At 41.8% G+C, this 24,476-nt stretch overlaps 1 protein-coding gene across 1 annotated transcript in view; it reads left to right on the forward strand.

The window, feature by feature from the left end:
- Window positions 1-18,602: 18,602 nt before the first annotated feature.
- The window catches only part of TMEM184C (transmembrane protein 184C), a 32,165-nt gene continuing 26,291 nt past the window's right edge, over window positions 18,603-24,476 (forward strand). Inside the window, exon 1 of the mRNA XM_036852723.1 lies at window positions 18,603-19,344. Coding sequence (XP_036708618.1) covers window positions 19,126-19,344 — 219 coding nt within the window. The 5' untranslated portion in view covers window positions 18,603-19,125. The remainder of the gene's footprint in view (window positions 19,345-24,476) is intronic.

The following is a 24,476-nucleotide window of genomic DNA, read 5'->3' on the forward strand; positions in this document are numbered from 1 at the left end:
CAGCAACTCAGCCACGGGCAGGAATCGGCCGGAAGTGTGGGGAAGTTAGGGCCCCTGTTAGCAGCCAGCAGTCAATGATGGATGTACTCTGGTGGACAAAGGTACCAGCTTCCTCTCTCTCTGGCAGACAACCCTAAACATGTTCTACGAAGCATCCCAGAGGTTCCCAGTGGGTTGGAGCCCAGCTGCCCTCAGTGGTAACCTGTCTGTGAACGTGTCCCGCCTTGGCTTCCTCTCCTTCAGTATCTCCCCTTCTCACTCCCTTTCTGCTCTTCTGGGGTTGCCTCCCAAATAAACCTTCACATGTACATCCTTGTTTCAGGATCCGCGTCTGAGGGAACTCAACCTAAAACAAAATGCTTATTGAATTAAATCCTCATTTTCAGATACGAGGTTCAGGGGACATACCAGATGCTGAAGGGTGTGGAGGTGCGTAGGGATGGGACTTCTTTCCCTTGCTCAGCAATGCCTCCAGCTAACAATCGTGACACTCGATTCATGTACCAGGCACGGGGAGAGCCCTTTACAGGTACCTGGCTAATCCTTTCTACCACTCTGCACGGTAGCTATCGTTCACATTGCAAAGGGGGGGAAATGGATGCTCAGAGAGGTTTTCTGAAGTCACACAGCTATGGCAAATGCCTTTGCCTTGAGGTGAGTTGAGAAACATAATATTTATCTTGAAAAGATAACTAACAACTCAAGAGAGTAGGTTGAAGTGTATACTAGGTAGCTCAGAAGAGAAGTCCGATGATTCTTCTCTGAAAGAATCTGAAGAAATAAAAGCGAACTGGAAAAATTAGGGAAGTCTTCATGCGAGAGGCTGGACTTGGGGTGAGTCTTAGTGGATGTGGTGGATTCAGCTGTGGGAAGGAGGGCAGGGGACAGTTCTGGGTGAGAAGTGGGGGTGACCACAGTGCAGAAGCAGGGCTGGGCATGTGTACTGACTACACACAGACAGGTGGCCTGAGGACAGAATATAGGAGACAAAGCCATATCACAGAGGACTAGGAATGCCAAGTAAGAAATACGGAGTGCATCTAAATACTTATCTGCAGCAAATGAAGGTTGTTAAAAGAAGAAAATTGACATGATCAAAATAAGATTTAATCAGATTCATCTGACAGTGGCTCGAAGCAGAGATTGGCGAGTAGACACCTGACAGTCCCTGCCCATGACAATAAAGACCCAACCAAGAGTAGCAAACAGGAAGGTGTAGACGACGGTACAAAGAAGGGGTTTTCAAACCCGAGTCACTGAAGAGTCAGAGAGAAGGAAGAATGAAGAAAGCTCATTCACTGCCCCAGAGTAATGAGGGGAATGGCACCATGAACAATATACTGAAAAGCTGGATATAGGAAGATGAAGAGAATAACTCTCCCAGGGTGTTATTACGGTTCCTCTAAAAATTATACTCTAAGATATTCTGAACAATCTGGAACCCTGGATCTGTTCCCACTCGCCAGAAGCAAGTAACTCAAACCTGTGGATGAGGCAGTATCTCTTCTCCACCCTCCTGATTCCACCCTATGACCTGGCCTGTACCTAAGCCCACAGGGATGCCATAGAGGACGTGGGTTGTTTCTGCCTGCCCGACACCAGCCACCCCCTTCACCTGGTAACAGCATTCTCTCCTGCAGTGATCTCATTCCATGCAGGACAGGTGGGGCTGGCCCTGTACCACTCCACCCCAGCAACCCCCCCACCCCTCGCCCAGCTACAAAAATGGGCAGGCATACAACCCCACCTGCCGATGAGGCCACCCCAGCCCCCTTGCAGTGATTCAGGAAGAGGCATGTGACTGAAGCCAAGACAATCCTTATCCATGAAATCCTTCTTGAGAAATAACAGGAAACCCTTCTTTCTGCTACAATGAGTCCATAGGAGGAGTTAGGTGTTGCATAATCAATTAAGGGTTAAAAATCAAAGGATGGGACTTCCCTGGTGGCGCAGTGGTTAAGAATCCGCCTGCCAATGCAGGGGACACGGGTTCAAGCCCTGGTCCGGGAAGATCCCACATGTCGTGGAGCAACTAAGCCCTTGCACCACAACTACTGAGCCTGCACTCTAGAGCCCGCGAGCCACAACTACTGAAGCCCGCGCGCCACCACTACTGAAGCCCGTGTGCCTAGAGCCTGTGCTCGGCAACAAGAGAAGCCACCGCAATGAGAAGCCCACGCACTGCCACGAAGAGTAGCCCCTGCTCGCCGCAACTAGAGAAAGCCACGCACAGCAACAAAGACCCAACGCAGCCAAAAATAAAAAATATAAATAAATAAATAAATTTATTTAAAAAACAAAAATCAAAGGGTGGCATGAGGGCTAGGAAAGAGCCGGGCTAAGAGGAGAGAACCAGAGTCCTAGCAAAATCATTTGAACCCCTGGATCCAGCCATATCTGAAGTTCCCTGAACTTCTGAACTTTCCAACTACATCATCAACAAATTCTCTTCATGTTGTTTTCTTTAAAAAAATAGAATTAGATTTCCAATCACTTGCTACCCCCCAAAAAAGTTTTTGTACAGATAATTTTATTAGCTTTTTTATTAAAATCTGTCCTGCCTGTGCCAACAGCCCCCACAATCTTAAAAATCATTTTACTAAAGTTCCTCCTTCCTTGGCCACCCATTCCTCCCCTCTCTCTGCCTCCCACACCCAGCATATCTGATGTACTTTAAAAACATTTAAAAGTTGGCTCTAGCAGCACACCCTCCCTTATGTGGTCACTAACAACGGAGGATCTCCAAAAAGAGGAGAGCAGCAAATGACCAGGTCCAGAGGACAACTGCAGTCCTAGCCAACACCTTGATTTCAGCCCAGGGAAGTCCAAGCAGAGAATCCACCATCTGACCTACTGAAATCATGAAACCGAGCAGGACTCTGTGGGGCTCCTGGGCATGGAAGCCTTTCTGTGTCCCCCATTTCTTGTTTGTAGGGAATAGGCTTCAGCCTCCATGACCTTCCCTGAGTTCCAAAGGGCAGGTTCAAACAGTTGCTAATCAGGGAAGGGAGGGGATGCGGAGACAAGGGAGGAGCAGTCAAGGAACAGTAGTGCAGGGCACTCCCTGGCGGTCCACTGGTTAGGGCTCCACACTTCCACTGCAGGGGGCATGGGTTTGATCCCTGGTGGAGAAACTAAAATCCCGCAGGAGGGTCGATGTGGCAAAAAAAAAAAAAAAAAAAAAAAAAAAAGGAACAATAGTGCAGCCTTGGGGCAGGGTCCTGGTTCCACCTCAAGGGATACATAATATTTTTCAGCTCTTCTGCAGAACTAAAACCCCCAATAAATGGAAGATGTTAACTACTGGATGAAGCATTTTTCTTTCCAGAGAGAAGGTCACAGTTTGATAACCTCGAGAACCACAGAAGCTCATCAGAAGACCATGTGAGGCCAGATTAAAAGAATGCAGGCCCTGCACATACCCTGATCCTTATCAGCAACCCTACCCTTGAACCCGTGCTATAAAACTCCTCACCAAATCCCCCCGGTGCTGGGACACACATTTTTGAGGGCATTAGCCCACTGTGTCCCCCGCCTTTGCCTGGCAAAGCAATAAAGCTATTCTTTTCGAATTCATCCAAAACTCTGTCGCCGAGATTCGATTCAGCACCCGTGCAAAGAGGCCGAGTTTCAGCATCAATTATGAGATAATCAATTCGGATTGTGGTAAGCCACTAAGTTTCTGGTAATTTGTTACCTGGCAATAGAAAACTGATACAGATTAGATGCAACAATTTGCCCTTCACTTTAGGAGGGATGTCTTGGCATGCCCTAAACGACTAGGACCTTAGAAAACACACAAAATGACGATGCAGTCTATACATCTGGAGAAAAGCCCGCCCTGACTCCTGTCTTCTCCCTATGCAACACTGGCCCTGCACGCTTGATCATCCACTGCAGTAAATATGATCAAAGCTCCTTCTAATTTCTTACTTGTGGCAAGAGAAAAATCTGTGTTCACTCTCAACTACATTTAGTTTAACAGAATCAAAACAAAAGCCCACACTTGATAGAATCATGTAAATTGCTATTGACACTATTTCAGACTTAAGAACCTTCAACCAGAAAGAAAGGTCAAAGCAAAATGGAACAATAGCTTGGAAGATCATTGTTTCTTTTCCTTTCAGAATTTCATTATCAACAAAAACTAATATATATTGAGCATGCTATTATAAGGCACTGTACCAGGCATAATAGAAAAAAAAGTGAGTGTATAAAACATAGTCCTACACTTTTTTTTTTTTTTTTTTTTTTTGCTTCACCTCGCAGCATGTGGGATCCTAGTTCCCCAACCAGGGATCGAACCCACGCCCCCTGCAGTGGAAGTGCAGAGTTTTAACCACTGGACCACCAGGGAAGTCTCAGTCTTACCCTTTTAAAATATGGTTGAGTGTATAGAATACAATCATAGCATATATAACCAACTCTTCTTGATAGCCTATTCTAACCACTACATGGATGATACAGAATAGGGAATAATCACTGAGGACTGCAACAGTCAGAAAACGTTTTTTACATAGATATAGATATAGATGTCTATATACATATACATCTGAATCACTGTGCTGTACACCTGAAACTAACACAACATTGTAAATCAACTATATTTCAATAAAAAATTTTTAAAAGAGAAAAAAACAGTAAATGGGCAATGGTGTACAGGCTGGATAAGAGGTATCAGAGAATCATAAAAGATACTATTCCACTTGTCAACAAAAAATTTAATCAATTGATCAAAGAAAGAAATGGAAAATTTTTCGAACCAATTTGAGGATTATAACCTGGGAATAGCCTCTCAGAAAGCTCTGAGAACTGTTCCGTCCATCAGAGGTCAAACCACAGTTATATTTTGAGACAGAGGGCTGTACATTAAATGACATATTTTTGACAGTTTATACAATCTAGCAACTAGTGGGTCACGGGTCATCGTGGCCCCTTACAAGATTAAGAAGGAAGTTTTAAGCTGAGGGTACATGCATATTCATGAGGGGGCGTGGGTGGTGTATGCATATTATGAAGGAGCTTGATCAGAGGAGAATTCAGTATAGAACTGGGGCAAAGGTTGACAGAGTCCAGGCTTGGGTTGACTGGAGTCATAAGGGTCAGAAAGGTCAGCAGCATCATTCCTTAGGTTCCAGTTAATCTGATGGTTGAGTGCTCCAGGGGGTTTGAATTCTGCAAAACAGCCCAAGAATGAGCTTCAGGCTAATCTTTACTTTTGAAACAGAAGTGGGAGTCTTTACAACTGATACATTGTCTCCTGATAGGGTTATCTCCCTGGCCAGGTAATAGCTGTTTGTTTTTACCTTCTTTTGTTCCTTAAAATCTTTAACTCCAGAGACCTATTCTTCTGCAAGGGCAAGCATTGTGACCAGGCTTAGATCACAAACTTATGTTAAGAAAGTTCTGTCTGGTTCTCTTCCCTTGGGGACCCCCTGCCTTATCTGCTTACAGGCTCCTATTGAGCAAAAGTTAAAAAAAAAAAAAAAAAGGAAAAAGAAAAGTGATGAAAAAAGCTGCTAAGAGATAAATCTTAAGATTCCTAACTCTTTCTTGAAGAAAGTGTTGCCAGTTAAGACTAAGAAATCTTTTTCTTTAAATCAGCAGTAAACTGGATTATGTGGCCTCCACAATAGATATTATTATATATTACATATATGTAATACATAACATATAAATAAATAATATGAATGTTAGAAATATGAGTTCATATCAATAGGCTTCCATAATAAGAAAGTGTCTAGCTTTATAAACCGTCTTTGGGGATAAACAAAAACAAAATCCTGCTAGATCTAAGAATTTGTAACTGTACACACACACACACACACACACACACACACACACACACACATCTCCCAAGATTAAAATAATCTGATTAAGAAACTATAGTTCTCCCTTAAAGCTGAAATTCTTTAAGACTGTGAGTAAAGATGGCAATGATATAGCTGATGCAATATATGATGATAGCTCTTTATTAGAGATTTTAAGGATTAACTATAATTGGAAAGAAAACTAGACCACCAAGTCTCATTTTGGTATTACATATTTTTGCATAAAATTTTAACTAGTCTTCAGTTGCAAATTTTGCTCTCACTCTGCTTGGCTTCACCTCTTTTCAGAAAATATATGTCGTGCAGTTTTGGGCTCCCTGAGGATAGCTAGTATGGTCAGTTCAGTGTTGCTGTAGACTTCAGATGTGGATATTGTCACCCATTTGCTCTTTCCAAAGACAGGGCACTTATTTCAGGAAACCTGTCCTATTGTATCAGCTTTAAAAAAAATGCTGGTGACAGTGTAGCTGAAAATTCAAATGGAAAAGGATTGGAAAGGGTCAGCATCTTTCCTTCTGCTGATTTTTTAAAACTGATTCTTGAGAAGAATGTTTCTGTGCAGCATGACCAGGCTATGACACCGCTGATCCTATCATTTGCAAGCCCCTTCGTTATCAGTGTAGATGGCCACACAGTTCATTCAACCCATAGTGATGAGAATCAAACATGAAGATGGCTGAAATAATTGGGTCAAATCTGCAGCAGGCCAATTCACTGGTCACATAAAAATGAGGGCATATTCAAAAATCATAATGGATCATTCTCTGCAGGTAAAAAAGGAGTGATGCTAGTGAAGTATCAGCTAATTTCAGAGGGACGCTAGCAAGTACAATGATGTAAATGATGCGTTTATATAGGTGTGGAGTAAAAATAAACAATACTGTTTTTCATAGAAATGTAGGCAGATTTATGTCCCAAACATCAAATTTCCAGCTAATTTCCTCTCATAATAAAAAAGTTAGTAATGGAAGCATTGGGGAGTCAGAATATTTTAGGCTATTATTATGAATACTTTCTGCTATGTTATGCTGGGTTGGCTTTCTTTTTCACTCCGAATCCATCCTCTGCCCTTTGCTGTATTCTGTGACCCGGGAGGCTGATGTGCTTGGACTACAGCAAAAGGCTCCTTTGTCCTCTGGCTTCCAGTTGGGTTTGGCCAATAGGGGACATGAACGCAAGATCAGGGAAGGGAAGAGAGCAAGGTCCAACACTAATGGTTTCTGCTCCCCTTGGTGGGGTCATCCCTCCACAGACAGTCATAGCTCTTTTTTGTTTTTTTTAATTTTTAGCAAGATTCCAATATTTTTACTTGAATAAACACTCCTAGGGTTGTTGCAAGCCTTTAGTTAATATCCAGAATTCTGAAAAGGTCATTTTGACAAGTTTTACCAGCGTTTTCATTGCCTTTATGGAGGAGCAGGTTTGGGGTGGCCATTACTCTACCATTCAGAAGTTAACCTCCTTCTAAGACAGCGCTTTTGAAATTCATTTAAGTTGTTTTAGTACTTTGTTCATTTTTTATTTCTACCTAGTATTCCATTATATGGATATATCACAATTTGTTTATGTATCTGCCAACATATGTTTGAGTTTCTTTGTGAATACATGTCTTCTTTATTCTTGGATAAAATCCTAATACTTGCTGGGTCATAGTTTTATAAGGAACTAAAACACTGTAAGTAATTTTAGAAGGAACTAGTTTTTCAAAGTAGTTGAATTCTTCTACACTCCATCAAATGATGTATTACGAGAGTTACAGTTGATTCACATCATCATTGTCATATATTTGTCAACCTTTTTTTTTTAATTGAAGTATAGTTGATTTACAATGTTGTGTTATTTTTAGGTGTCCAGCAAAGTGATTCAGTTAGATATATATATCATGTATATATATATATACGATACATATATGTACCATATATATCTCATAGCTCTTTTTAGATGACCCATTCCTTCCACACAGCCTCTCCATCTTCGTGTTCCTCTTTGCTGTTACTGCACCATCCCAAGTGGTTTCCATGCTCCTTGACCAAACCTCTGTAAACAGTCCCTCTGTTGAACACTTTTTTTTTTTCCCTTGGCCGCGCTGCAGCATTCAGGATCTTAGTTCCCCGACCAAGGATAGAATCCACGCCCCCTGCAGTGGAGGCAAGGAGTCTTAACCACTGGACCACCAGGGAAGTCCCCAACTGAACACTCTTCAAATCGCCCAACTTGACCAACCATGAGTAACCTTGACTGAATCCTATGACGGTAATCATTATTTAGAATTATTTGACAGTTAGTGTTAATTCAAAACAATTGTGTGATAATAACAAAAGGTGTGGCTGTTTCCCTTTACCTTGTGCATAGTTCCCTTGATACACCTGAGAAAAGATTCGTGGAATGTACCTTCAATATTATCTCAGACCTTCCTCAAGGGTATGTGGCCTTGCTTTTATTAAAATGTCTCTGGGTCTAAGAGCAGTCTTAGGGAGGGAAAGCAAGTAACTCTGTCAGGTTGACTCAAGTCAGGCTTCCATTCACCAAATGTGTAATTTTTGGTGATACAAATCACCTGGTTATCCAGTTTAATTTTTATTGGGAGCCAATCCCCATGGCACTTCTGTATACTTTCTTTCTATCTTTTGTTCTGGAATATCTTTTCAAGGATATTCATATAGCAAGCAGCCTTGAGGGGCAGAGATAGCCTCTCCTTCTAGGGCAAAGAGCACATTTGTTTCCCGACTAGGATGATAAAGACAATGTCTCTCTCCAGGGCAAAGGTTGATAGGTTTACTCTCAGGTCATTATAAAAGACAGGGTTTTCTAAGCTCAGAGTTGCTCGGCTGCAGTGCAAACTCCTTCCTACACAGCATACACCTGGGTCCCTCCACCTCACCCCATAGGACTCGGGAGGCAAGAGGAACCAATGCAAACACGAAGCTCTTACTGCCTGCTGTGCTGTTAGTAGAAAAGTCTTTTGCCTCTAACCCAGATGTCTCATGTCTTGTCAGCATCTATGAAACTGTGTCAGGCTAACCTGTTAGCTTGCAAATAGGGTACAAATCTCAGACCCTTCACAGATATTAACAGTCCAAGGACTCCCAGCTCAGTAACCCACCATCCTGAAGCCATGTGTTTCTATGTCAGCCACTAATTTTCTGGTCATTTGTTATGGTAGCAACAGAAAATACATCAGGCAGGTATTCCCTGGCGGTCCAGTGGTTAGGACTCCGTGCTCACTGCCAGCGGCCCAGGTTCAATCCCTGGTTGGGGAGCTAAGATCCCACAAGTCACAAGGCACAGCCAAAAAAGAAAAAGAAAAAAGAAAATACATCAGGCAAGGTATTTTTCTACTTAAGTCTTCCTTCCTGGGGTCACTGATCACAAACCCAGGGTTCCTGAGAATAAGGAGAATTAAAAAACTTAGTTCTGGGGCTCTTGCCTGATTCTTATATCCTGACTTAGAGACCCTCCTAGGGAGAGTGTCAAGGAGGAAGGGGAAAAACAAAGACACTGCTCTCCTGTTTTCCTCTCCTTTCCCAAATGAGAAAATTGGAAAAGCACAAATCATAGGATTCACACTCAAGGAGTTAAAAAAAAAAGTCTAGTTCTACATCTACAAAGTAAAGCCTGGTGGACTCCAATCACAGCTTTGCATGCACAGAATATCGCTCTATGGGGCGAGAGAGGAATCAATTCTCACTCCACCCCCAGATCTGACCCTCATAAAACCAAGTAGGACATGTGCTCATGAGTTTACACAGGGCAACTGACAGCCTAAAATACAGGAGAAAAGTAAGGGTAAAACTCAAGCTCCATAGAGAGCTCTGCTCACATGTGAAAGAGAAAACTTCCTCCACACTGGAGCGAAATCCTCCCATGAATTCTCCTTACTTCATGTAGTCAAGCCTTCTTTCTGTGGGGATCACCACAGTCTAGCATCTAAAGTACACTAAGGGGCTTCCCTGGTGGCGCAGTGGTTGAGAGTCTGCCTGCCAATGCAGGTGACGTGGGTTCGAGCCCTGGTCTGGGAGGATCCCACATGCCGCGGAGCAACTAGGCCCGTGAGCCACAACTACTGAGCCTGCGCGTCTGGAGCCTGTGCTCCGCAACAAGAGAGGCCGTGATAGTGAGAGGCCCAGGCACCGTGATGAAGAGTGGCCCCCGCTTGCCGCAACTAGAGAAAGCCCTTGCACAGAAATGAAGACCCAACACAGCCATAAATAAATAAATAAATAAATAAATAAATAAATAAATAAATAAATAAATAATAAATAAAATTTAAAAAAAAAAATAAAGTACACTAAATCACACAGTGATTTTTGTTTAAATCCTAAAAGAATTTGCCTCAGTATAAAAATAGTTTCCTTTCTCAGTGCACAGATCATCCTAACAGATAATGCACAGAATCTTCTTCCTAACCAGAAATACCTTCTCTCCCAATTCTCCTGAATTATCTAGTTTTGAATCTGTTACAATTACTAAGGTTTTTTCACATTCCTTTTAGCCTGTAACTTGATATGCCAGAAGTATCTTAAATCAGTCTGAAAATAAAACATCAATTAAAAAAAAAAAACTTCCTCATCAGATAGAGCTACTGGAAAGTTCATCTACTGAGTAATAATTTATAGAAAAGGTAATTTATTATTTACTATGCGAGTCGCTTGTGCCTTTCACAGGATCCTCTTCACTCGAGTGACAAAGGATAACATACACTACTAAGAATTACAGGTGGCTTAAGATACTTTATCACCTTTCTTGTGAGGTAATTGGAGATCCTGATAGTCATTAATCCAGTAATTCCAATAACACACTTTTGAAGAGGGCAAATGTTCTATTTATTTAACTATTTCAGTAGTTTAAATAAAGAGCCTTTATAAAGAAAATCCAATATAAAAGTTAATGTACTGGGACTTCCCTGGTGGTGCAGTGGTTGGGAATCCACCTGCCAATGCAGGGGACACGGGTTCGGTCCCAAGTCCAGGAGGATCCCCCATTCTGTGGAGCGGCTAAGCCCGTGCGCCACAACTACTGAGCCTGCACTCTAGAGCCCGCGAGCCATAACTACTGAAGCCTGCATGCTCTAGGGCCCGTGAGCCACAACTACTGAAGCCCGCGCACCTAGAGCCTGTGCTCCGCAACAGGAGAAGCCACTGCAATGAGAAGCCCACGCACCACAGCGAGGAGTGGCCCCCACTTGCTGCAACTGGAGAGGGCCTGCACACAGCAACGAAGATGCAATGCAGCCAAAAAATAAATAAAATTAAATTAAATTTTTAAAAAAAAAGTTAATGTACTGAGGGAATAGACCCGAATCAAGAATGTGAAAATTAAATCTGTTAAGCAAAGAAAGCCATCAGAAGTTGTTAGGCAAAATAAATAAATAAAAAATAAATTGCTAGGCAAGCCCTGGAATTGTGGGGAGTAGGATCTGAAAACAAGAAGCAAAGCCAAGCACAAAGGCTAGTCCAAGTCAGAAACGCAGGCATGAGACCCTAGGACTGCAATTTCCAAATTGTGTGCTGAGGGGCCACAGAGCACTGGAGTAGATTCAGAGGCCCCATGGATTGGATAGTTTAAAGTTTTCAGAGAAACACAGAAACATCTGTCAGACATTATATGAATGTCTACAATTAGGTTGTTTGGACTTAATTACTTACTAAATGGAACTATTAGAAATTTCTTTGGCCTAAGGACACAATGAAAAAATTACTGAGATTCTAAGGGTGCCGTGAGACAAAGTTGGGGAATCTCTGCCTTAGGGACAAGCTAGGGTTCAAAGGACATTGAGAGCCTGCTCAGAGGAGAATCAGAAAAGCACATTAAAAGTGGAAATGACAGCATCTCCAGTTTCTACATAGTTAATATACATGGTGGGGCCTTTTCTTTCATGTGATCCTGGTTCTAAAGAAAAGAACTCTTGTGCCCTGTTATTCTGAATTTACTACAAGATCCCTGTAGTAAAAAATCAGTGAATCTTGCTTTTACATCAGTAAATCTTAATAACAAAAACAAAACCGAGATTTTCAATGTTGATTTTGGGATGGAACAACTAGAGTTCCCCAAATACTTAGTGTGGGAAAGTCTGCTGAAATTTAAATACATTCCTAGTGAAGAAATGAGGGAACTTGGGAATTCCCTGGTGGTCCAGTGGTTAGGACTCCACGCTTTCACTGCCAAGGGCACGGGTTCCATCCCTAGTCAAGGAACTAAGATCCCGCAAGCCACTTGGTGTGGCCAAAACTTCAAAAAAACAAAGAAAGAAAGAAAGAAATGAGGGAACTGTATATTGAGATTCATTTAGCAACTTTATAATAGCCCATTAGAAAATTTTAAACTTTACTCTAAATTAGGGGTTGGCAGACTTTTTCAATAAAAGCACCGATAGTAAATATTTTTAAATACTCTTTTAATTTTTTTTACAACTCTAAAAATGTAAAAGCCAAAAAGAAGTGAGTACATTTACATTGTCGCCAACCAATCTCCAGATCTCTCCACGTCTTGCAAAGCTGAAACTCTATCCCCACTGAATTAACAAGTCCCCATTTCCCCTGTACACCAGTGTATATAGCAGCATTGGACACCATTAGGGGACAGGAAGGAGAGTGCTCTGGTCAAGGTCAACAGCAATGGAGGAGGATCACATCCATACCTCCTCCTCCAGGTACATACAACCTATGTTCATAGAAGCATTATTCACAATAAGCAAAAGGTGGAAACCACTGTTCACAGCAGCATTATTTGAAATAGGCAAAAGATGGAAACAACCCAACTGTCCATCGACAGATGAATGGATAAACAAAATGTGGTTTACACATTCAATGGAATACAGTTCAGCCTTAAACAAGAAGGAAATCCTGATACATGCTACAACACGGATGAACCCTGAAAATATTATGCTAAGTGAAATAAGCCAGACAAAAAAGGACAAATAGTCTATGCCTCCACTTATATAGAGTACCGAGAATAGGCAAATTCATAGAGGCAGAAAGCAGAATAGTGGTTACCAGGGACTGGGGGGAAAGGAGAATGGAGAGTTAGTGTTTAATGAGTACAGAGTTTCAGTTGGATGATGAAAAAGTTCCAGAGATGGAAAGTGGTGATAGTTGCACAATGATGTTAATGTACTTAATGCCATTGAATTTTAACCACTTAAAATAGTCAAAATGGTAAATTTTCTGTTATGTGTATTTTACCACAATAAAAAAAGAAATGTAAAAACTGTTCTTAGCTCATGGGCCATACAGAAACAGACTGTGGACCACAACTGGGTTGCAGGCCATAGCTTGCTCTGAATCATCAGACCCAATAAACAAAATGAACAAAATGACATAAAGTAATTTTTTAAATTACAATTTATTTTTATTTTAACATGAACATGTTAGACTTTCACATTTAATATACTTACTACATTTACCAAAACTTATAAATGCAACTGCAGTATTTATCTACCAAAACATACTTGAGTCTCTTTAAGACAAGGTGGATTGTACATAAAGACATCTAGACACATAGAGATATGGTGATACACCCAGGAATCTACAGCTTTATCTGTTACAGATGTAGAGAAGTATAGGAGAGGGAGAGATCAATAAACCATGGTGTCTTCAACAAAGCTTAAAATGTAGCCTGAAGATGTGGTAGGTAAAGCTGAAACTTAATGGGTGAAAATAGTCAAAATTCAAATTTGAAAGTTTGATATTATAGCTTGTACCACTTTTATCTTCTTCCCCACTCATCTGGTGCATAGTAAACAATTTTCCTTCCATTTGGGGGTAGGAGAAAAAATTACACTTTACAAAGTTAAGCATACTGTTTAAGATCTGCTAGGAGCTCTCCCCTGCATTCTTGCAACATTTAAATGTAAAACTCACTTAACTCTTTGACTGGTTGACACAACCTCAGACTCTGAAGGCAACATATTCCTAAAGGAGAAAAGCTTGAGGCAATTTATCTAGACTTAAAGTCAGCTCTAGGGCTTCCCTGGTGGCGCAGTGGTTGAGAATCTGCCTGCCAAAGCAGGGGACTCGGGTTCGAGCCCTGGTCTGGGAGGATCCCACATGCCGCGGAGCAACTGGGCCCGTGAGCCACAATTACTGAGCCTGCGCATCTGGAGCCTGTGCTCTGCAACAACAGAGGCCGCGAGAGTGAGAAGCCCGCGCACCGCGATGAAGAGTGGCCCCCGCTCGCCGCAGCTACAAAAAGCCCTCGCACAGAAATGAAGACCCAGCACAGCCATAAATAAACAAATAAATTTAAAAAAAAAAAAAAGTCAGCTCTAAGCAAAAAAAAAATCACTGTAAGCGGGAAGCTTCTTTCAGATTAGGTAGAGAGTATATACACACATAGACACAAGACATTGTTTCAGTTATCCATTCACTAGAACAAATGCATAACAAACAACCCTAAACTCAGTGAGGTAAAAAAAACATTTTCATTATGCTCATGGATATTTTTAACTTTATTTTTTTAGAGCAGTTTTAGGCTCACAACAAAATCGACAGAAATGTACAAAGAATTCCCATATCCTCCCCCCCGAGAGCCCCCCACACACGGCCTCCCCCATTATCAGCATTATTCACCTTAATGGTACATTTTTCATCAAGGATGAATCTACACTGACACAGCATAATCACCCAAAGATCATAGTTAATCACCCAAAGTCCACAGTTTACCTTAGGGTTCACTCTTGGTTGTTGTATATTCTTGGGTTTGGACAAAATTATAATGACATACATTCATCATTATAATATCATACAGAATATTTTCACTGCCCTAAAAATCCTCCTATTCAGCTTACCCCTCCCCCCATCTGGCAACCACTGATCTTTTTATTATCTCCATAGTTTTGCCTTTTCCAGAACGTCATATAGTTGGAATCATACAGTATGTAGTCTTTCCAGATTGGCTTCTTTCAATTAGTAATATGAATTTAAGATTCCTCCATGCCTTTTCATTGCTTGATAGCTCAATTTTTTTTAGCACTGAATAATACTCCATTGTTTGAATGTACCACTGTTTATTAAACTGTTTATTATCTAATCTTGGTTGCTTCCAAGTTTGGGAAATTATGAACAAAGGTGCTATAAATATCCATGTGCAGAAGATTTTTTTTGTGGACATAAGGTTTCAACTATCTTTGGGTAAACAATAAGAAGTGTGATTGTGTGATCATACGTTAAGAGTGTGTTTCATTCTGTAAGAAACCATCAAACTGTCTTCCAAAGTAGCTATACCATTTCACATTCCCACCAGCAGTGTATGAGAGTTCAATCACTGGTGAAATCCTCAGCAGCATTTGGTGTTGTCAGTTTTAGATTTTGGCCATTCCAATAGGTGTGTAGCAGTATGTCATTGTTATTTTAATTTGCATTTCCCTGATGACATATGACGTGGAGGATCTTTTCATACGCTTATTTGACATCTGGATAGCTTCTCAGGTGAGTTCTGTTAAGGTCTTTGGCCCATTTTTTAATCAAGTTTTTGCTTTCCTTGTTGTTGAGTTTTAAGAGTTCTTTGTATATTTTGGATAACAGTCCTTTAACAGATGTGTCTTTTCCAAATTTTTTTCCCAGTTTGTGTCTTTCTTCTAGTTCTCTTGAGCTCACGGATTCTTCAGGTCAGGAGTTAGGATAAGGCAGAGCTGGAATGGCTTCCTCTGGTCCATAAGTCTAGCACCTCATCTTGGAAGACTCAAAATGCTGATGGGTGACTCAAATGGCTGGAAGCTAGAATCGGCTTCTCCACTCACATGACAGGCACCTGGGCTGGGCTAACTGGAGGGCTGGGCTCAGCTGTGACTGTCACTCAGCATACCTTCAAGGGCCCTCCTGATGTGTCTTGGGGCTTTTCACAGCACACCAGCCTCAGACAGTTAGACTTCTTACACAGTGGCTGAGAGTTCCAAAAGCAATTGTTCCAACAGATAAGGTGGAGTTGCATGGCCTTTTATGACCTAGCCGCTAAGGTGATATGGTGACGATGATCACTTTCACTGTACTCTATTGGTCAAATCAGTCACACCACTCCCAGATTTAAGGGGAAGGAGTACAGAGTATATATTTGTATGGTAAGAGTAAAGAAGTTGCAGCCACATTTTAAAACCATTACAGACATATTTCCATAGAGAGATAGGGCAATACATGCCAAGGGGTTAACAGTGCCCACCTCCCAGAATCCCTCAAAGCGAATTTTGTTAACCTATTATTTTAAGTCAGACTAATCCAAACACATCCTCCATGGATGGCAAAATTTCACCTACCTATTTTCATGTGATACAGTAATAAATAGAAACTTCATTTTATCTATGTAAATTGCATCAAGAATGACTAACAGCTTACTTTTGACCCCAGTACCATCTGCTAGTTATAACCATTTCTTATTTTTCAAACACGATCAAGCTCAGATCCACCCTCAGACTTAGGCTAAGTCATATCCTAAGAAAGAATACAGAGAACACCTAGAGCAAGTAAAGCAAGTAGATCAGAATCATGCCAACATTACGGCTACTGAAATCAGCGACCAATCCTTGTCTCAGTGATTACTAGACTTTAGGATTTCACGGACCAAGAACAATTTCAGAAATAAAACAAATGAGAGCAAATAAAGTTACCAACTTTTTATTTTCCAAAATAAGAACATCTAGAAAAAAACGACTCTGTAACTATCATCACATTAAAAAAAATAGAATGGACAATTTCAAAATAAAGCATAATCCTTTAGAATGAATAAGTTTGACCAAATAAAAACTCACTATGTATTTTTTTTTCTCATTTCTCTGCTGACCTGTAGAACCTTCATCATGAATGAACCCCAGTTCACACACTGGTGTGGGAAACCACCTGTGCCTCTGACATTCTGGTTCCTTCCCTCCCTTGCTTTATTCTAATAGTTCTAGAACTTTAGCTTGCTCCTAGAAACTCAATCTAAAAGACAGACAGGGACTTCCCTGGAAGCCCAGTGGTTAAGAATAAGCCTGCCAATGCAGGGGACATGGGTTCAAGCCCTGGTCCGGGAAGAACCCACATGCTGTGGAGCAACTAAGCCCGTGTGCCACAACTACTGAGCCCGCGCACCACAACTACTGAAGCCCGTGCGCCTAGAGCCGGTGCTCCTCAAAAAGAGAAGATGCCACAGTGAGAGCCCGAGCACCACAATGAAGAGAAGCCCCCGCTCGCCGCAACTAGAGAAAGCTCACATGCAGCAACAAAGACCCAACGCAGCCCAAAATAAATAAATAAATAATTTAAAAATAAATAAAGACAGACAAATAAGTAAATGATTATAACATGTCAGTGCCATAAGGTTACGGGTCGGGGCGGTGGGAGGGGGCAGGGGATCAAGGAAGTTTTCACAAATTATGTGAAAAAGATTTTCCCATGAGAAAGAATGGGGAAGATGATTATAGATGGCAATGACTGTGGCTGAAAGCACAGAGACAATCTATGTATGCAGTATATCCAAGGAAGACTATATTGTGTACCAAAAAAGTAAGTAGTGGATATACTTGGTTGTAGAGTAAGGGTTACTTTTCTCTTCTTTATTCTTCTATTTTTTGAAATTCAACAATGGAGTATGTGTTAATTTAATGATTAGGAAATTTTTTAAAATAACGACTTCAATTTTGTAGGTTAGCTTAGAAAGAACAAACAAAAGGCCTATTTCCCTTTAAGAAAGCAGTTTGTATTAAAAGAGGCCAAGTTTTAAAAAGGAGATGTTATCAAGCTCCAGACTTTGGCTAGGACCCTGGGAAGACAACATTCCCTCAGTGCTTCTGTGAGAATCTTAGGCTGGGTGCATTCAACACTGCAAGCCTTCTTGTCCATATATGGTCATTAGTCAGAAATTCTCAGGTGGCAGGTACTGACAGGTCCAATGCTGGAGTCAGACACCAAGGTTAGAATCCCAGCTCTACCACTAACTAGCTCAATGAGCTTTGCAAACTACTTAACCACTTGAATCCGTTTTCTCACCTGTAACATGGAAAACTGCCTACCTTTGGGGATTTTTGTGTACATCAACTAATATACTGTAAGAAAAGCACGTAGAAAATGACAGATATGGACATATTTGTGTATCTAATTGAGAGGTACATATTTGTTTGCTCTATTGGTTTAGGAAGGCTTTAAGATCCCATTTGCCATTTGTTTACTCCGCAGGTTCAGCTAAAAGCTTTAAGCACATAAAATTTCTTTGTCGGTTGTAATGTCAACTCTCTGAAACTTAAATGTATGCGAGTTTTTAACAAGTTCCAAATGCAGTACTGCTTCTAAAATTAAGCTATCCCTAGAATGATCCTTCCGCAGAATCCCGAAATAACTAAGTGGCTCTACCCCTAGATTCTGGCAACTGACACAAAACTAGGTGGACGTTTCCCTTTTTTTTTTTTTTTTTCCTGTCTTCTTAGTCCAGCTGACTCCCCTATCCACTCCCAGGGAGAATCGGAGATGTTTGTGCAGATAAAGGTTCAGCTCTAAGGTAAATGGCCTCTTACCCAGGCTTTCTTAAAGCTGGAATATAGTCAGCAGAACAGTGTAGCAGGAGTTCCTCAAGTGGTTCTCAAACGACCTATACAGCTTGCAGAATCCTCCTTGGCCACTGGGCCACCCGGCAGCGACTACACAACTTCCACACATCTCGGCTTCATCCAACCTTCTACCCTTGGTACCCATCCCAACAGCCCCGCCCCCGAAAAATGACCAATCAGAGAGTAGGAAGTGAGCCGGATGGGGTGGGCCTATCTTGGCGCTGTCCACGAATCACTAACCTCAGACAGCGGGGGCGGAAGCGGAAGCCCTGGTTTGGCCTTGGTTCCGCCTTGGGGGACTGGCCTGTGGGAACCAGTGGAGAAATTCTGGGGCTGGGGGGGGGTTTAAGTTTTCATCTCTTATCTATCAGCAGAATCGGCGGAGCAGACGCCTGCGAGCGCTGGAGGGAGGGAACTACACCGCCCAAGAAAAGAGCGAGCGGGCTGGCAGCCGCGGGGCAGAACCGAACTGAGTGCAGGGTCTCTACAGGCCGGTCCGACTCGGCGCCGCTCCCCTCGAGGCCATGCTGCAGGCGGAGCTCCGGGCGATTCCTAGGTGAGGGCAGCGGCTCTGCCGGGGATTCCACCGCGGAAGAACTGGGTAGATGCAAGGTGGGGAAGAAAGAATGCTGCCCGCACTGCTCCCCGGTAGCACCCTGAGCCGTCGCGTTTGTGGCAGCAGCAGCAGTAGCAGCAGCAGTAGCAGCAACAGAAAGCACAGCGTGGGCCGAGGAGGCGGTTCCAGCTGCTGGTGAAGTCGCCCCACGGCTGTTTTTCCGTAGCATGCGAGTCGACAGAACAGCCAAAGAACAGGGCTCCCCATTGCCATCTCCTTCGAGCACTTTTCCCTTGCTACTCGGAGCTGATTTATGCGGAAACATGCCTTGCACTTGTACCTGGAGGAACTGGAGACAGTGGATTCGACCTTTAGCGGTGGTCATTTATCTGGTGTCCATAGTGGTTGCGGTTCCCCTATGCGTGTGGGAATTACAGAAACTGGAGGTAAGAGGGTCCCGCACCATCCGCCTCTACCCTTTCTTCTACCGTCCTGCCCAGCTAAGGTAGCCTGTTTTTATCCCGGATGCTCCAGACTTGATATCCTGAAAACCATGTCCTGTAATGAACCCGTGACATAACCTGTCTGGTTTCTGGTTGTTCACGGTTTTTCAAACCATGCTACTCGTGAAGGTAGGACCGAGAAAATAAAATATATTAAGATAGCTGCTTCGGAGAGCACTGTTTTGCAAGCATTCATCAATATCCTGAAAGTAAGGTAACTTTACTTCTGAAATCTGATCTGTTTAAATATTAAGACTTAACTAGATCTACTTTAAAGACCAGGTGTTGAATTTTATTAGCATTTAACTAGCTTCCTGAATTAAAGGATTCGAGTTGGTTTAACTTTGTTTTTACTTTAGAAATTAACTCTTAACAAAGGTTTTGAAAAAAGTCCCTTGTATATTTTTTGATGTCATATTCTTATTATGACATCAGTAAAGTGCTATAAGCTTAAAGACCCCAAGGTAAATATTTAACTAAGTACTTTATAAAAATTGTAATGAACTTTTAAGTTTGAAGTTCATAAAATCCAGGGAAGTATTTTTACTTAGAAACAACTGTTTCACAAGAGTTATGACAAGACCATGGCTATTTTAGGCCTTTTGTGTGGAAACGATCTTTATGTAATTAAATGAAATGCATTTAATATACGTTTGTTTTCTGAATGTTCACTCAGTTTTTTTTGTTGACTTTTCCAAGCTAGCATAGTCCATATAGTTATTTTTAATATTACTATAATATTACACTACATTAAATATTTCTAGTTTGTTAGATATTTAGGTTACTTCCATAATTTGTTTACCAGAATTCAAATATAGACATCTTAATACAAATAGGGATTTCTTACTTTGGAGTATTTCTTACTTTGAAATATAGGAACTATTTTAAAGATTAATACTATGTATAATATCAACCTAATTTAAGACTTCTCTTAGTTTTTGGTGTCAATGACAAAAAATTAAAAAAGAAATGGAAAATTTTATTCAAGCCAAACTGAGGATTATAGCCCGGGAGACAGTCTCTCAGAGAGCTCTGAGGACTGTTCTGAAGAGGTAAAGGGGGAAGCCAGTATATACGTGATTTTGGCAAAGGGGGTACGTGCAATTAAGCGCTCATCTCGGTAGAAGGTCACAGGTCACGAGGAACAGACATCTAAGTTAATGGTTTTAGTGCTTTTCTAAGTATGGGAAGATGCAAGGGTCCAGGTTCATAAAAAATTTCTCCTGAAAATATCTATCTGAAGGCCAGTTTTCCCAGAACACAGAGTGCCTCATCCTGATCTTGCCCCAACACACACCCCGAATTCCTTTCAGTGTGTATTATTCCTTTCAGGGTGTATAGCCTCAGTGGCTAGTGATTTGATTCTTGTAGAACTGGATGGTGGGCAGCAGTCTTTATTTTACAATCCCTTCCCTTTCGGTCTTAATTTCAGCCAAAGTTTGGGAGGCATTTCGACCAGTTTGTCCCATGTGGCTAGGAATGCTCATTCCCAGGTTAGGTGAGGATTTTGTTGATAGGCCACTCAATGTGCTGTTACTGGACGAGGCTCTGTTAACAATAACCAAAAGTCTCTGGGCCATCTGTCTTACCAGTCTGTTACTGTCCAGGAAACGGTTCCCTCTTCTTGTTGTTCCCTCTTCCCATATAGAAGAAGTTATGGATCTTATAGAACTATGTATTTGGTCAGTTGTTTCAAGTGGCCTAATCATCATTAATTTTATCTGAGTCTCAGTCACACATTTGGTAATGCAAGAAACAATAATCTTGTAAAACAGGCAGAATTCAAGTAATATAGCTAGTAACATTAATAACGTCATAAGTAAGTATTAAGCTACGAACTTCGTTAGGTGTGGCCCAGTATCTCCCCAGGTCGTCTGACTAGTCTGTTCTGCACCAATCTCTGTCTTTAAGGGGAATGATATATTGGCATTGCACATAAAGCTCACGCTTGATGTCTGCACTGACAAGGCTAGTGGTGGGTCACCGTGACACCTTTCAGGATTGAAAAAGGAATGTTATCTTCTAAGGAATTATGTGGCTGGTACCAGAAGGAGAAAAAGTGATCGCTATGGTTGAGCAGGTATTTCTACCATTGAGGAGGTCTGGTTAATGCATAATGCAGATGCGTGATGCAACTAGAGGGGAGGGAGGAGGTCAAAGGGCAGAGAAAAAGTTCTATGTGTAAATATTTCTTGTCTTGCTTTAAAATGTAAATTTTTATTTCATCACTGATGTCAACTGTACTTTTTCAGTACGGGCATTTAAGGACAATTTTAATCTGCAATCTCGACTGCTAACACCCTGAGCCAAATTCTCATCGTGTATTCCCTGGACTATTCTGAACATACCAGCCAGAGTATCCAGTTAAAATATAAGTCACATTATGTGTCTCCTCTGAAAGTTTTCCAGTCACTCCTAGTCCTGGATTAAAAGCCAGTATTCCTGAGTATGGCATTGGAGCCCAACATGATCTGACACCACCCCCACCTCATCACCCTCTGACTCTCTATCCTCAGTTCCTGGGCCTCCTCCACGCTTGCTTTGCTCAAATGCAGGGCGGGCTCCCTCCTTAGGGCCTTTGCATGTCTTAATATGCCTTTCTCCAGACGGTATTCTCATTGCTTTGTGTCCTTCAGGTTTTTACTTCAATGTCACCCAGCCACCCAGTTTAAAAATTGCAAGCTTCACTTCCGCAACTCTTCATATCCTCTTCCCTTCTTTATATTTTTTAGGACTCACCACCGTCTAACAGGATACATTTTTTATCTTGTTTTCTCCTTCTGCCCAAATATCGGATACTTAATAAATGATTATTTGAGTCCCAGTGATAAATCAGGCTGGTATTCTATATGGTTAGAGAGAGAAACATGGCACCTACTTTCATGGAACTTGGTGGTGGAAACAAACACAACCAGCAAAAACAAATCAATAAAATAAAATTATGTAAAATGCTATGAGGAAACTAAAGAAGATCTAAAAAGTGAACAAGCAGGGAAACATTATTACACATCTTCAAAAGAGAACTCTACCAGCCTATGGAAAATTAAGTGGAAGTGGAAGAAGTTAGAAAGTTCTTTAAGGTAGTTCAGAGGTAGTGGGTGCCTGGGCTACGATGACTTATGGCCCAAGTCAGAATAGCAGAAACCAAGATGGAAAAGTGAATTTTAAGTATTATTGGAATTGAAGAAACAGGGCTTGACACTGGATTGGATTGGGGAAGAGAGGCAGTGAGAGAAAGGGGGAAATCAAGAACCACTCTGAGTTTTCTGTCTTGAACAACAGGGTACATGGTGATGTCAGTTACCAAGATGGAAGCTCGATAGATACGGACAGGTTTGAAAGCATTTGAGTTCTGTTTGGGACACTTAGTTCAGGGTATATGAGAGACATTCCATTCACATGGGCACGTCAAATATGCTGTTGGAAATGCAAGTCTAGATAGAGCTCAGAAGTGTTTGAGCTGCAGATATACATATGAGTTGTCAGAACAGAGATGGTGTTGAAAGCCATAAAAATGGATGAAATTATAAAGGGGAAGAAGAAGAAGAAAAAGCAAAGGATGTGGCACCAACATCTATAGGTCACAGAGAAGAATAGGAACTTTTAAAAGCAGCAGCAGCCAGTGGGGAAGTAGGATGCCAGGAGAGGGGTGTCATGGAAGCCAGAACAGAAGGATAAAGTAGTGAACAGTCTGCTGCTGAGCCATCCATTGAAGGGTCATTTGTGATCCTCGTCATGGTTTCTATGGAGGTATCAGGCCGAAACTAGAGGCAGTTGTTTGAAGAATAAATGTGGAGTGAAGAAGTGGTATCAGAATATGAAGACAGGGACTTCCCTGGTGGCGCAGTGGTTAAGAATCCACCTGCCAATGCAGGGGACATGGGTTCGAGCCCTGGTCCGGGAAGATCCCACATGCCGCGGAGCAACTAAGCCCGTGCACCACAGCTACTGAACCCACGTGCCACAACTACTGAAGCCCACACACCTAGAGCCCGTGCTCCACAACAAGAGAAGCCACCGCAATGAGAAGCCCATGCACCGCAACAAAGAGCAGCCCCCACTCTCTGCAACTAGAGAAAGCCTGCACGCAGCAACAGAGACCCAATGCAGCCCAAAATTAATTAATTAATTAATTAATTATTTTTTAAAATATGAAGACAAGTTTTTGTTCATTTTGTTTGAGTATTTTTTGACTCAGGAGAATGAGTGGCACAGTAGATAGGAGTGTGGGTTAAGGGAGGGTCCCCCACCCCCCTCCCCACCCAACCATTGTGTTTTGTTGTTAAAGTGTTAGAGACACTAACCACAGCATGTCCCTAAGATAAGGTATAATTTTCTTTAATCTTCTTAAAAGTCCTGAAGCATAGGAATTATCCCCATTTTACAGATGTGAAAACTGAGACGGATAAGTGGCTAAAGTGACACCGTGCTAAGTACTTAATATACAATCATTCTCATTATTCACTGGATGAGTTTTTGTCTCTAAAATGCATAACACTGTGCCCGGCACATAATAGGTGCTCAATAAGCCTGAATTATCACTATTGTTTTTAAAATATCATCACTATTGTTGCAATGGGGCAACAGTTCTGTTCTCGTGGGATAGTATTTTCGGATAGCATTTTCATTGGGATTAGGTTCGCAGCTGAACACCTAAAGCAAAGTTATAATGCATCTGATGGAGCACTAGAAAAAGTAATTGACATGTTTAGGGACAGTTTCGTATGAAAAATACTTGTCTTTTAAACATTAGAATCACAGTGCTCACCCTGTGAGAAGTCAGTGGGAACTAAGGTTGTAGAAAACTGGAGGTTCAGCTAGCCCATCCCATGCCCATGGGGCATATACTCATGACTGGAATGGCCAGGTGACCATCTGCACCACTTAAACCATCTCTCATTCTCCTACTTGGTTGAGCATGTATAAGTGAGGTCATGTAAGTTAAATGCACACATAAGGGACTTCCCTGGTGGTCCAGTGGTTAAGACTTCACCTTCCAATGCAGGGGGTGCAGGTTCGATCCCTGGTCGGGAGCTAAGATCCCACATGCCTCGGGGCCAAAAAAACAAAACATA

The sequence above is a fragment of the Balaenoptera musculus genome, chromosome 5, assembly GCF_009873245.2.
Source record: "Balaenoptera musculus isolate JJ_BM4_2016_0621 chromosome 5, mBalMus1.pri.v3, whole genome shotgun sequence".
Lineage (NCBI taxonomy): Eukaryota > Metazoa > Chordata > Mammalia > Artiodactyla > Balaenopteridae > Balaenoptera > Balaenoptera musculus.